At 39.9% G+C, this 11,516-nt stretch overlaps 2 protein-coding genes across 2 annotated transcripts; both read right to left on the bottom strand.

Moving 5' to 3' along the window:
* Nucleotides 1-237: 237 nt before the first annotated feature.
* On the bottom strand, nt 238-4,298 carry LOC111227989 (C-C motif chemokine 19-like). Its single transcript, XM_022753755.1, has 4 exons — nt 4,116-4,298; nt 2,042-2,165; nt 1,820-1,931; nt 238-473 (listed from the first exon to the last, which is right to left on the bottom strand). The coding sequence occupies exons 1-4, from the start codon at nt 4,177-4,179 to the stop codon at nt 441-443; spliced, it is 333 nt and encodes a 110-aa protein (XP_022609476.1). The 5' UTR covers nt 4,180-4,298; the 3' UTR covers nt 238-440.
* A 5,824-nt stretch (nt 4,299-10,122) lies between these two features.
* On the bottom strand, nt 10,123-11,516 carry LOC111227990 (C-C motif chemokine 24-like). The gene is made up of 4 exons (XM_022753756.1): nt 11,372-11,516; nt 11,144-11,258; nt 10,805-10,942; nt 10,123-10,569 (listed from the first exon to the last, which is right to left on the bottom strand). Exons 1-3 carry the CDS (start codon nt 11,430-11,432, stop codon nt 10,828-10,830), a joined length of 291 nt encoding a protein of 96 aa, XP_022609477.1. The 5' UTR covers nt 11,433-11,516; the 3' UTR covers nt 10,123-10,569; nt 10,805-10,827.

The raw sequence follows: 11,516 nt of genomic DNA, 5'->3' as shown, positions 1-11,516 counted from the left end.
CACTCCTTACAGAGGTAAGGTTGAACAGAGAGAAGAGTGTCATCAGCAAAGAAAGGCACACACTATCAGGATTTGGAAAATAAAAACATGTTTTATTCTGAAGTAGCTCAACAATCAAAGAAATTCATGCAACCAATAAACCAGGTGTGGGCTCAGTGAGCTACACATTCACATTTAAATTTTTTTCACAATCTTCTAAACTACAAACTCTATAAAAAATACATTAAATCCTTCAAGTTGTTTTTATTTTCTTTAATTTCATCAAACACAAAAGTAGAAAAGAGAAATTGCTCTTTAAATATAGAAACCCTGTAATTATCTTGATTTGTTGAATTATTATTGGTTTGCTTCAATCAGTCTCCTCCTTGCAACAGCCCATTGTTGTTGTTGTTGTTGTTGTTGTTGCTGTAGCTGAGGTGGGTTAAAGGCTGGTTCCCAGTTTACTCAGGCTTCACTCCATGGCAGCGTTTCATCTGTAGAAACACAAATATTAAAAAATCAGAAGCCAGTAAATTAATCAGTGCCTCAAACTGCAGTTCCTGCCCCAAAGTGATGAGAGATTTGTGATACACAGTGTTGATACCAGGTTTAATTTTACAAGAAACCTAAGCAGCTGCTTTTCAGTAAAAGGCCAGAAAAGAACGATCCTTGTGCTCTTCAAAATAAAAGCACATGGCTCAAGGAGTGGGATAGAGTAAAGATGAACTGGATTGTGGGTCATTAGCTCAGTGTAAATTTAGAAACACTAAATATTAAGGTAAAGGCTTAAACGCTCTGATCTTGATGTTGTCTTTTTCATAAACCGCCGATGACGACTCATGTAGAGATGATTGAAAATGAACACGCAACCTTTTTCACAGTGAAAAATCTGATATTTGTTTGAAGAAATATCTTTTTTATTCCAAGTCAAATGCAAAAGATGAATTTGTCTTTCAGGCATTAAAATATTGCAAAAATATATGTATATTGAATATGTGTGCCTAGTGTGCTGTTGCAGGTGAGGAGTGAATGTGAGTCATAGCTTTATACCACCACCTCTTCATGCTTTGACGTCTGTACAACTTCATGACTCAAAGCCGATGGCAGCGTTTGCGGTTTCACAGTCAAATGCAAGACACTCAAAACTAAATGACGCTTGAAACAGACTAGGAAACTTACTTTTACTTTTTTTTTTTTCATTTGTTACAAACTGATTCTGGTTTCTCGTCGTTGTTGTATATTTTTGTGGTTGCGGTAGGTAAGACGATGTCAGACTTTCAGATCTCACCATGAATGTTTAAAGGAACAGTTTGACATTTTGGGAAATATTTGCTGCTTTGAAATAAGCTTGAAACCACTCTCATGTTAAGTATGGAGGTGGATAGCTTAGCTTAGCACCAAGACTGGAAGGAGGGGGAAACAGCTAGCCGGGCTCTGTCCAAAATTCAAATATACACTTGTAGATTAATTTTTAAGCTCTTATTTTAAAGGTCCCATATTGTATAAAGGTCTCTGTCCATGTCTTCTTTGATTATAGATCCGGTCTAGCTTCTATATTAATACTGTGAAAGTGTCAAAGCCTCAGTCCACTGAGAAATGCACACAGCCTGTATTCAGAAACTGAGCCTTAAAACCAGCCGTCAGGACTTCTGGAACTTTGTGATGTCACAATGAAGCAGTCACTGCTCTCAGAAGATGTAAAACTACATTCAGATGGTTTTTGGTTCTTAAAACCACAAATATATCTTGTTATGGATCAACACTGCAAAATAAAACACAGGGGAAGAGGAAAATATGGGACCTTTTAAAGTGTCAGACTTTAGCATTGAGTTTAAGGTACCTTGTTATTTTCCTTGCATATTTTCTTCAGGTGATCCACATGCTTCAGCACCTCTGGGACCCAGGGTGCGTTAGGAAACACACACAGTTTCTTGCCACGTCTGGTCGTCATCCTGCAAGAAAAGACCGAATCATCCAGGTCAGGCTGACACTGTGATCACTTGCAAATAATTTTTCGCGGTCCGTTTGTACATCCCGAATCCTTAAAAAAAAAAAAACTTACACTGTGGCATCAATAGAGCAGCCCATCCCTCTGAGTTGTTGGCGGTAGTCTACGATGATTTGTTTGTCCACCTTTTTGTTTTTGACACTCAAGCAGCAATCTAAGGGGATCTGCGCCAGGGTCACTGAAAACACAAAGAGGAGTTGACTTTAGTTAGAAATAAATGATTGTCTCTTTGCTTTAACTCCTCGTGTTGACTCCCGTTTTTCCTTGTCATGGTTTTGAGCCGGTTGTGACTCAGTGTTTCTGCCTGTGCGGCACATGTCAGCGCTGGAATTTGTTGTAAGCTGACGACAGCTGTTCTTCCTTAAGAGGGAAATTACAAACTTTCACAAGCAGAGTTTCTGCCCTCAGAGTGTCACGGTCATAAAATTATGCAATTATATACAGTGCAATTAAAGTCATAACTAACTCTCACACTTTAAACCACATAAAAAAGCACAGTAAAGTGCGATCACTTTAAATCTACTGCTCAACATTAGTTTTATTTCAATGAACAAAGTCTTTTGTTTATAAGGTTATTACATGTATACTGCTGCTCTCTCTCTCTCACTTTCTCACTTTCTCTCTCTCTCTCTCTCTCTTTCTCTCTGTGTGTGTGTGTGTGTGTGTGTGTGTGTGTGTGTGTGGTGGTATCAGGTTTCCATCTCATCAAACATTTAAGCTCTCAGATTTTATAGTAAGATAAGAACGTAAGGTTAAAACTTAAAAACAAGTGTTGGGTTACGTGAAATTTATTTTCTCATGTGAAACAAGCGACCAAGTGGAGCTCACTGTAGAACTACGCCTTTTTCCTTTTGATAAAACCGTAGCAAACCATTGTATACTTCACTCATTATTTTTTACTTCTTTTTTATTATAATTTAGAAGATACAAAGTCAAATTGTACTCAAATCTTTTTGGGAGCTTCTATTCAGGGATTTTGGCCTCCTGCCAAGACACCTGATTTCATCTCTGGACCTGCATACACTGCATTATGGCACAGTGCCTAAAAAAGCACAGTTTTAAGGTAAAAATATATCATAATAGTACAAAAATTATGTCTGAAAGGCAACTGGAAATGCATTCTTGCAATACTCTCAAAAAAAAAAAAAATATTTACAGCTGCACTGATTAATTGATTAATCAATTAGTCTGGTTGATAATAAATAATTTAATCATTTTCATCTTTCAAGCAGAACAGTAACTAGCTCCAGAAATTCATGGACGAGATCAATAAGAGCCTCACTGAAGGGAAAGTTATTACTCCAGAGGCAATAACTTTGTTTCTCTCGAGTGACAAGTGCAGGACACACACACACACACACACACACACACACACACACACACACACACACACACACAAACCACAACTACACACTCCCATACGCACAGCATTGCATCATCATTTACATAACAAAAGTTGCCTCATTAGTTTTTTGTTTTTTTTGACACAGTTTCTGTGAAGTCCAGGAGTTAACCTTGAACCCACTTATAGTGCGAGCGGAGGGGAAAACCAGCAGCACGCCCTGCTGGGAGAAATCTCCCACACCACAGTCTCAGTGTGTTTGCTCTGCTCGTTTGCACTGATAAGTAAGATTCAGATACAACAAATTCATTCATTGGCATTGTTTAATTTTCCTGTTGTTAAGTGCTGCATAAATTTGAGTATTAAAGCTCTTAATCCACTTTATTTTATATACTTTATATACTTAATTTCAGGAGGAAAAGATATTTCTTCACATTGTAATTCTTCTACTGCTGCAGTCAGACTACAGAGTTTAAAACTCTGACACACACAATTATAAATGGCACAGCCTCTTTGACAAAGTATATTTGAAATGCAAAGATGTAAAGCTGAGATTTAAAGTCAAGTGAAGGGCACAGATTTGTGTTTAAACCTTAAATACAGCCACATTGAATAATTTCCTCTTTTTTCCTGTGTAAACTGCTGCTTCTCTTTTTTGGAGCCGTTCCAAGTGGATTACTAACATCCTGTTATCTTTTTTCATTTCACTTTCAGCTTAAAGTTAAAAGGGTGGGTGGTGAATGAGCCTGGGTCAATGCCTGGGGGAAAAAAACAAAACAAACTCACCTGTGCAGCAGCAGGTGATGAAGAGGATGCAGAAGAAGAGTTTGGCATCACCCCACGGAGCCATGTCTGGTCGCTGAGCTGGCGAGGTCGTGTCTTCGTCTCAGTGTGGCTGGCAGCTGATTGGCTGAGTCAGAGCCTGCTCGTCCTTTCAACACCTACAGTGGCAAAGGAGGTGAGGACACTGGCTCTCTGCAACAGTGTTTTATAGCCCACTGGGAGCAGCGTCCACTTTAGTTTTACTTTCATATTGCTGATCCCTCCTCCTCCTCTGGCCTTCACAAAACATACATACTCATACATCGTCTGTGTTTTATCAGCTCTACTTCTCGAACATGTTTGGCTCTTCCAAAGTAACAGGAACAACTTGTCCCATGTTGAGTCAGGGAACCTCCAGGTCACAGACACTTCTCTAATCTCGAAAACAAACACAAACACCAGCAGTTACAGATTCAACTCTTAGATAACCTGGATCAACATTTAAACCTTAATAAACATTGTCATCATTATGTAAAAGAATTAAAAAAGATGAAAGGGTTTTGATCTTGTTTTTATGCGCCTCGTGGGAGCATTTTGGAATATTTTTAGCTTCCATTTAGTTATATATTTTTTAAGGAAATAGAAAAACATCTGTTAGTGTCCTCTTTTCACTGTGGGAGCGTTTAAACTTTGCAGTATATGATAAACAGCTGTTTAATGCTAAACTTCCCATGCTTCTGGAGCTCAAGGAAAAGTCATGTTCCAACAGAAAAGCTTCTAGCAGAACTATCAAACTACCACAAATACACTATGGTGGACTTTGTAAAACCATAGACTGCGAATAAAGATGGACGCAGCCTCCGTGGCGCCACTCACAGGTTTCTGAAGAGCGGTTTTGAAGCTCAGAGTGAGCTGCAGAGTGAGGCTTCGGTGTGGCAAGCACATGCTCCCATTAGCATCGTTAGCACATCTGAGCATGTGGGCATCTTGCTTGAAAGCTAACAGTGTCAGGTTGTGAAGGAGATGCCGCTGCAGGAAAAGCTGCAGCTGAAGCAGTGGGGGGGGAGAACAGGTGAGGCTGTGTCAACTCATTGGCCTTGTCCACATCACCTGATGTTGCCTGGCTGTTCTTCTCTTTATAGCCAGTGATGGTCCTCATCCCCTTCCACACCTCTCTGGTGTTGTTGTGCTGCAGCTTCCTCTCTACTTTGTTTTTGTAGTCCTCCTCCACCTGCTTTAATCTCCCCTTCAGCTCATGTTGCTCACACCTGAGCTTCTCCCTGTCTCCATCCCTGAAGGCCTCCTTTTTCTGCTTGAGGAGGGTCTTGATGTTACTGGTGATCCAGGGTTTGTTGTTTGGAAAGCAGTGTACAGTCCTTGCTGATATTACAGTGTCCATACAGAAGTTAATGTAGTCCGTGGTAAATTCAACCGTTCTATCAAGGTCAGGGTTCTTGCTTTTATCATTTTCCTGTGACTCCAACAGACATTCCAGTCTGTGCACTCAAAACAGTCTTTTAGAGACTCACTGGCCTCCGGGGTCCAGTTCCTGAATGAGCGAGTTGCAGCCTGCCTCAGTGCACAGGGTTTGTAGGAAGGCTGAAGAAAAAACCAAATTATAATCTGATCTGCCAAGTGGTCGTAGAGCTGAAACAATGTAGGCCTCCTTGACATTTGCGTACAATAGAGCCAGTGTCTTATTTTCCCTTGTGGGACAGTCAACACACTGAGTGAAGCCAGTCAGGTGAGAGGTGAGAGTGACATGGTTAAAATCCCATGATACTGCAATGAATGCATCATTGTGCTGGGTCTGTACTCTCGCAACAGTCTCCTGAATGACGTCACACGCGACTCCAGCCTCCGCTCGTGGTTGAATGTAAACAGCAATGTGACAGAACTCCCCGGGTACATAGCACGGTCTAAGACCGACTGCCAACAGTTCAATATCCCGACAGCAGGTCTTCTCCTTCACTGGGATGTGACCGGGGTTGAACCCTCAGATAACCTGGATCAGCATTTAAACTTTAATAAACTTTGTCATCATTAAATAACAGGTGGTGATGATCGTCGTTTGACAAGAGCTTCAGCCATCGTCATCTTTATTAAACAAGAAGTTATAATACGCCTTCTGAGCAGCGCCGCGTCTTCAGGGAAGGTTGGAGGTTGCCAGCAGAAAGCGACAAGAATTATATCTCTTCTCTGCTGGAATAGGCTGGGGCTAGCTGGTTAGCATGCTAACGTGAGTAGAGCAAAAGACATGACATAAACAAACATCAACATCGGCGTTGCTTTCCACCGCGGCAAACAGCTCCTGGTGAGTAAAGGAGTGAAGTTTGATGCTGAACTCGCAACGTTTCTTCTAGACTGGTGACTAAACAGCTGTTGATGCTAACGTTGGCGATACTTACAAATAGCTCCTTTAAGTTTAGGCAAAGAGTGTGGTAAGAATATTCTGTCATGTGCTTTAAATATCTTACTTTACAAATTCAAGATGAGAAAATAAAGGTAAGACACTGCACACTGCAGAGAACTTGACTGTAACACCTGAGATGACACATGATGAGATTCTGCTGTGATGTTATTGTAAATCTGTACCCTCTGGCTCCTTTGTACTTTTTATTTGAACAGTGTGTTGAGTCAAAACAAAGTCATATCAAACATTTTCATTGTTACACACTTCCTTTGTGGATTTATTCCCACGTGAACGATGATTGACACTTCGCTGGAAAAACAGTGATTGCAGTGAAACTGGTACCACCGCATTTAAATAGTGTCAAGATCAACTTTCTCTTCCCCACTGACTGTATTAAGGAAGTAGACACCAGGCTGAGCAACGGTGTATTTATATTGACATAAAATCAACCAATATGTGATTATTACGCTATCAGATTTACCTCTCTAACCACTTTATTGATCATTTGGAGCAAATGTTTAACTGTGTGGTCGGTCACACATTGTAAGTGCCAATGGAGCATCTGCAGAGAAACTTTCGGTTTCTTGTAATCGTCCCCTCTGGATGTTTGCCCAGATTTCCTCCTGCATTTAATCTCTTGGAGTTTCCCTGCTGAGCCAGTTACAGGAAAATAAAAAAAAAGTTGATAGACCTGAAATATAAAATTGAAAAATGCTAATTTGGCAGGAGGGACTGTAGTCTTTGTTCAAGAGGAATATTCAGCCAAGTTCCTTTTAGGATGAACATGTCGTTACACATTTGACAGCTGATAACATTTGCCTTCCCTGAGGTGTCTTTGAAGACTTTGCACTATGGAATATTTTTTTGTCTAAACTAAACGTGCAGTCTTGTTAATGCCAAGGACAAAGGTTTATTATTTATATACATTTATTAACAATGCCAGGAGGTGGTTTGGGGGGTGTGGCCAAAGGGGTTTGAGTAAGACGGTTACAGTCAAACAAAAATTTAAATTATCCTTAATGAGTAAGAAAATAATAATAATAATGATGATGATTCTGATTTAACGTTTGAAGAAGGATATAAACAACATATTTATGCAAACAGATAGGACTGAGGGAGTTTCCCACACCAGAGTTTGACTGAATCTTGAGAACCAGTTTTGCTAGCAGATGCATTTGTTATTTTTTTCTGGGTTTTTATGCCTTCATTCCAGAGACTGAAAGAAAGACAGGAAACGTTTTAAGCTGGGGGTGCTGTAGTGGGATTAGCATGTTTGCGTGTACGTGTCGGTACTTATTTTGTAAAAATGCATAGAATAATACTAGTACTACAACACAGCAGCAACAACAATAGTAGCCAGGTCTATTTAACACAGAGACTCAGTAATACAAATGCTATTGCACAATAATAGCTCTCAATAATGTTTTAAATCTCCAATAAGTTTGATGTTAAAAGGTATTGACAACTGAATATTAAACTGCTCGGTGACAGCTCATAATAAACCTAATATCTTGAGCTGCAGGTCAGATGCTGCAGTAGTTATAATAATCTAAATGTGGCCTTTTACTCAGGGGTGCTGGAACCTCAAACTGTCAGTGTGGACATGCATCAGGGAGAGGTGAATCGGCCTCTTCTGGGTCACGTGGTGATAATGAGTGAAACTGAAGAAGCCACAGGTAAAACTCGTTGTTCGTTCTCAATAAAAGTCACAGTGAAGTCATCTCTGTGTGCGGTGGTTCATTCGATTTTCACCTTAGTTGGCCGCTAGTATCGGCTGTGCAGGGGAGTTTTGTTCACCACAGAGACGGATCTTTCTTCCGTTGCCTTACACCAGTTTTAGACACTCTGTTAAATAAAGTGGTTAAATTTAGTGCCAGTTTTACTTTCGGTGTCTCACATTTCCCATTACTCACCTTAAAAACAAACAAAAAAAAAAAAAACATCCTTCAAACAAATCTGTCCGGGGGAAAATAAAGATGTAAATAAATGCTGTTTAGAGTTTTGGGTGGCCTGTGGCGACCTAACACAACCCACATGTATTGTGGGAAATTCCACAGGATGCTCTAGGCCTTGTCCTTTGGCCATGAGGACAGTTTGTAGCTGTGAGCTCAGAGCTATGAGAAGGTCAAATGGTCAGAAGGACTTCCTGTTCTCAAACACTCATTATATCCCAGAATTCAGTGACATATTCATCTTATTAATGTCAGCAAATAGTGAATCGTTACTCATCACTCACAATGTGTAAGAATTTGTCAAGTTTTTACACCACAATCAGGCTTAAATATCCTTTATCACACAAAGAAAAACATGTATTCTGATTATTGTTGGAGTTCCTTCATTGCCCCCCTTCATATAAACTCAGGAACACTTTATTCTCTAAATTAAATTCCTTAAACCTTTACACAATTGACAAAATTAGGCTTTTAGCTATGCTAAAATTATGTCATAAATGCTGTTTAGAATTAATATGAGGACAGACTAAACTTAGGGATTTAACGATCAAATTCGTTTACATGGACATTCATTGTTGTCCATTTCAACTTTCACTAAAAGTGCAGAAAGGACGTCACGGACTCAGCTGTGTTTTGGATGTTTTTCTGTTTTTCCGGGTTCCAAACAGTGAGGGACGAAATGTGTGGAAGCCCAAAATAAAATATGCATAATCAAAGCCGCCTTTGTCAGAAAGCTGCTGTCGGTTTGGCTCACGGCCAATTTGACTGCAGTTTCGGCCCCGCAGGTCACATTAGAGGATTGCTGCTGAGAGATATCTGAATGGGAAAGTGTTATTGGAGCAGCTGAGAGATGTCGACGCACAGAGGCATAAGAAAACAGGTGCACACAGACAAAACACCAACAATGAAGTTAACATATTTAAAGCTCCTCCAGTGTAAAGGTCTGTGTCCATGTGTAGTGTGATTATAGATCAGGTCTAGCTTCTATATTAATACTGTGAAAGTATCAAAGCCTCAGTCCACAGAGAAATGCACACAGCCTGTATTCAGAAACTGAGCCTTAAAACCAGCCGTCAGGACTTCTGGAACTTTGTGATGTCACAACAAAGCAGTCACCAAGCCCCGCCCACCTGGACTCCGGAGAGAAGCCTGAGAGAGGAGATGTAATACTACACTGAGATAGTTTTTAGTTCTTAAAACCACAAATATATTTTCTTATGGGTCAACACTTCAAAATAAAACACAGAAGAAGAAGAAAATATGGAACTTTGACACCACATACATCACATTTTAATTTCACTTTATATATATAACTTAATGATAAAGAAATGCAAATACAGGAACACTGCAAGATTCTATGTTTATTTCTTTTTTTTTCATTCTGACTGCACGCTCGTCTTGTCGCCAACATTTTAATTATATTTTTCATGTTCACTGAGGAATTCCGTTATGCTGTTTATGTGTGCGATCATATTGGCAAGTATTTCTGTTTTAATCTTTTTATGTTTCTGTGTGTGTGCAGAGCGCTGATGCCATGCTGGAATAGCTGATCGGTATCAGCTGCATCATTCACTCACGCTTCACCGCCGCCGGCTCCCAGCTGATGAGCTACACCCGCATTATTCATCGTGTTTCAGCTTTAATAAAGAAACGCGGCAACTAGAGGTTAGAAAATACTATCAAACTTTATTTTAAAATAACTCTCAACAATAGTCATCACAACATTTTTCGCAGGTTTTCACAAGAGTATTATGATGAGAAACAAACAGGTTGTTAGTTAGTTCAACGTTTCACTCAGAGATAATGAAAAGAAATAAAAATAAAATTAAAAAAAACATTCACAAAGAGGGATTGAGTTTAACACAGTAGTCACCAGGAAACGTATTGACCTGTACATTTAGCCAGTGTCTGAAGTCACATGGCATGACGGCTCATACAGTATATCATCATCATCATCATCATCATCATCATCATCATCATCATCATCATCATAAATAACATGGCACAGCATGGCGGTTTACTGAGACTCTGAACAGAGATAGAAAATGGATTCGGCTCAGTCTCAGTCCTTGATCTTCTGCCATCTTTTCCTAGAGTGCACTCTGCTGTTCACCTGCACAAAAAAAAAAGAAAAAGCAGTGAGTCATCAGCCAATGCAGGAGTGATGATGTAGAGTATGAAAGACAAAAAATGACATGAGTATAAATAAATAAGTGTAGAAATACAGAAATAGCATTTTTTTATTTCAGCAATCATTCATTTATTTATACTCTGTCGTTTTTCCTCCCTCATAGTAGAAGATAGGAAGTGCAGTTTGTTTTTAAATTCAGCTGCATTTTGTCATTTACCTTTTTTTTCTTCTTTTACTCTTTTACTTTTTTACTGAGTCATTCTTTTTGAGGTCCAGAAAGTTGATGTGAGATCTCACCCATCCTTCCACGCTGGGGTGGACGGCACACAGTCTCTTTCCACCCTTTGTGATGAACCTGAAAAAGCAGATGAGATACAGAGAAGTGAGATTAAGCTGCAGACTACAGAGCTGGAAAAAAACTACTTTCATTAATGTTTTTTTTGTTGTTGTTGCAAACTTGGATAAAGACGAGCTGCTGTAAGCCTTAAGCAAAGGATCTGACACGATCTTTGCTCTATAAATACATGTTAATACTGAACACACGGTGGACACTTACACAGTAGCACTGATGTCACAGCCCTGTCCAGCTTCCAGAATGGTGTAGCTTTCAATGATTTTCTTTGGTATGAGGGTTTTGCTGGCTTTCTTACAGCAGTCCACTGGAACCTCAGCTGCAGGAAGATGGAGAAACAAATTGATTGACTTGTCCGAAAATGTACAAGGAGAGCGTAAATACAACCTACCACCTCCCTCAAAGCTCAAACGTGTTGTCTCTGTTTCTTACCTGCTGCAAACTCAGTGCAGATGATGCTCAGCAAGAGCAGAGCTGCAACTCGAGAGGCCATGTCTCTGTTTTTCTTCGTCGGTCTGAGCTCAGGTTCGGCGAGTCTCTTCAGGAGAGGGAGGCTGCTGCTGTGAGGTGCAGAGGG

This window comes from Seriola dumerili, unplaced genomic scaffold (assembly GCF_002260705.1).
Source record: "Seriola dumerili isolate Sdu_G_001 unplaced genomic scaffold, Sdu_1.0 BDQW01000193.1, whole genome shotgun sequence".
NCBI classification, from domain to species: Eukaryota; Metazoa; Chordata; class Actinopteri; order Carangiformes; family Carangidae; genus Seriola; species Seriola dumerili.
The sequence above is the reverse complement of the archived record's forward strand: the minus strand, read 5'-3'. Positions and strand labels throughout refer to the sequence as shown.

Bases quoted from the DNA above. Each gene is read 5' to 3' on its own strand.
- LOC111227989 (XM_022753755.1), bottom strand. From the start codon at position 4,179: ATGGCTCCGTGGGGTGATGCCAAACTCTTCTTCTGCATCCTCTTCATC. The intron at 1,932-2,041 runs GTAAGTTTTTTT...CTTTTCTTGCAG, and splicing joins TGCTCTATTGATGCCACAGT to GATGACGACCAGACGTGGCA. The intron at 474-1,819 runs GTACCTTAAACT...GTGTTTCTACAG, and splicing joins TATGCAAGGAAAATAACAAG to ATGAAACGCTGCCATGGAGT.
- LOC111227990 (XM_022753756.1), bottom strand. From the start codon at position 11,432: ATGGCCTCTCGAGTTGCAGCTCTGCTCTTGCTGAGCATCATCTGCACT. The intron at 11,259-11,371 runs GTAAGAAACAGA...ATCTTCCTGCAG, and splicing joins CTGCACTGAGTTTGCAGCAG to CTGAGGTTCCAGTGGACTGC. The intron at 10,943-11,143 runs GTAAGTGTCCAC...CTGCTTTTTCAG, and splicing joins TGTGACATCAGTGCTACTGT to GTTCATCACAAAGGGTGGAA.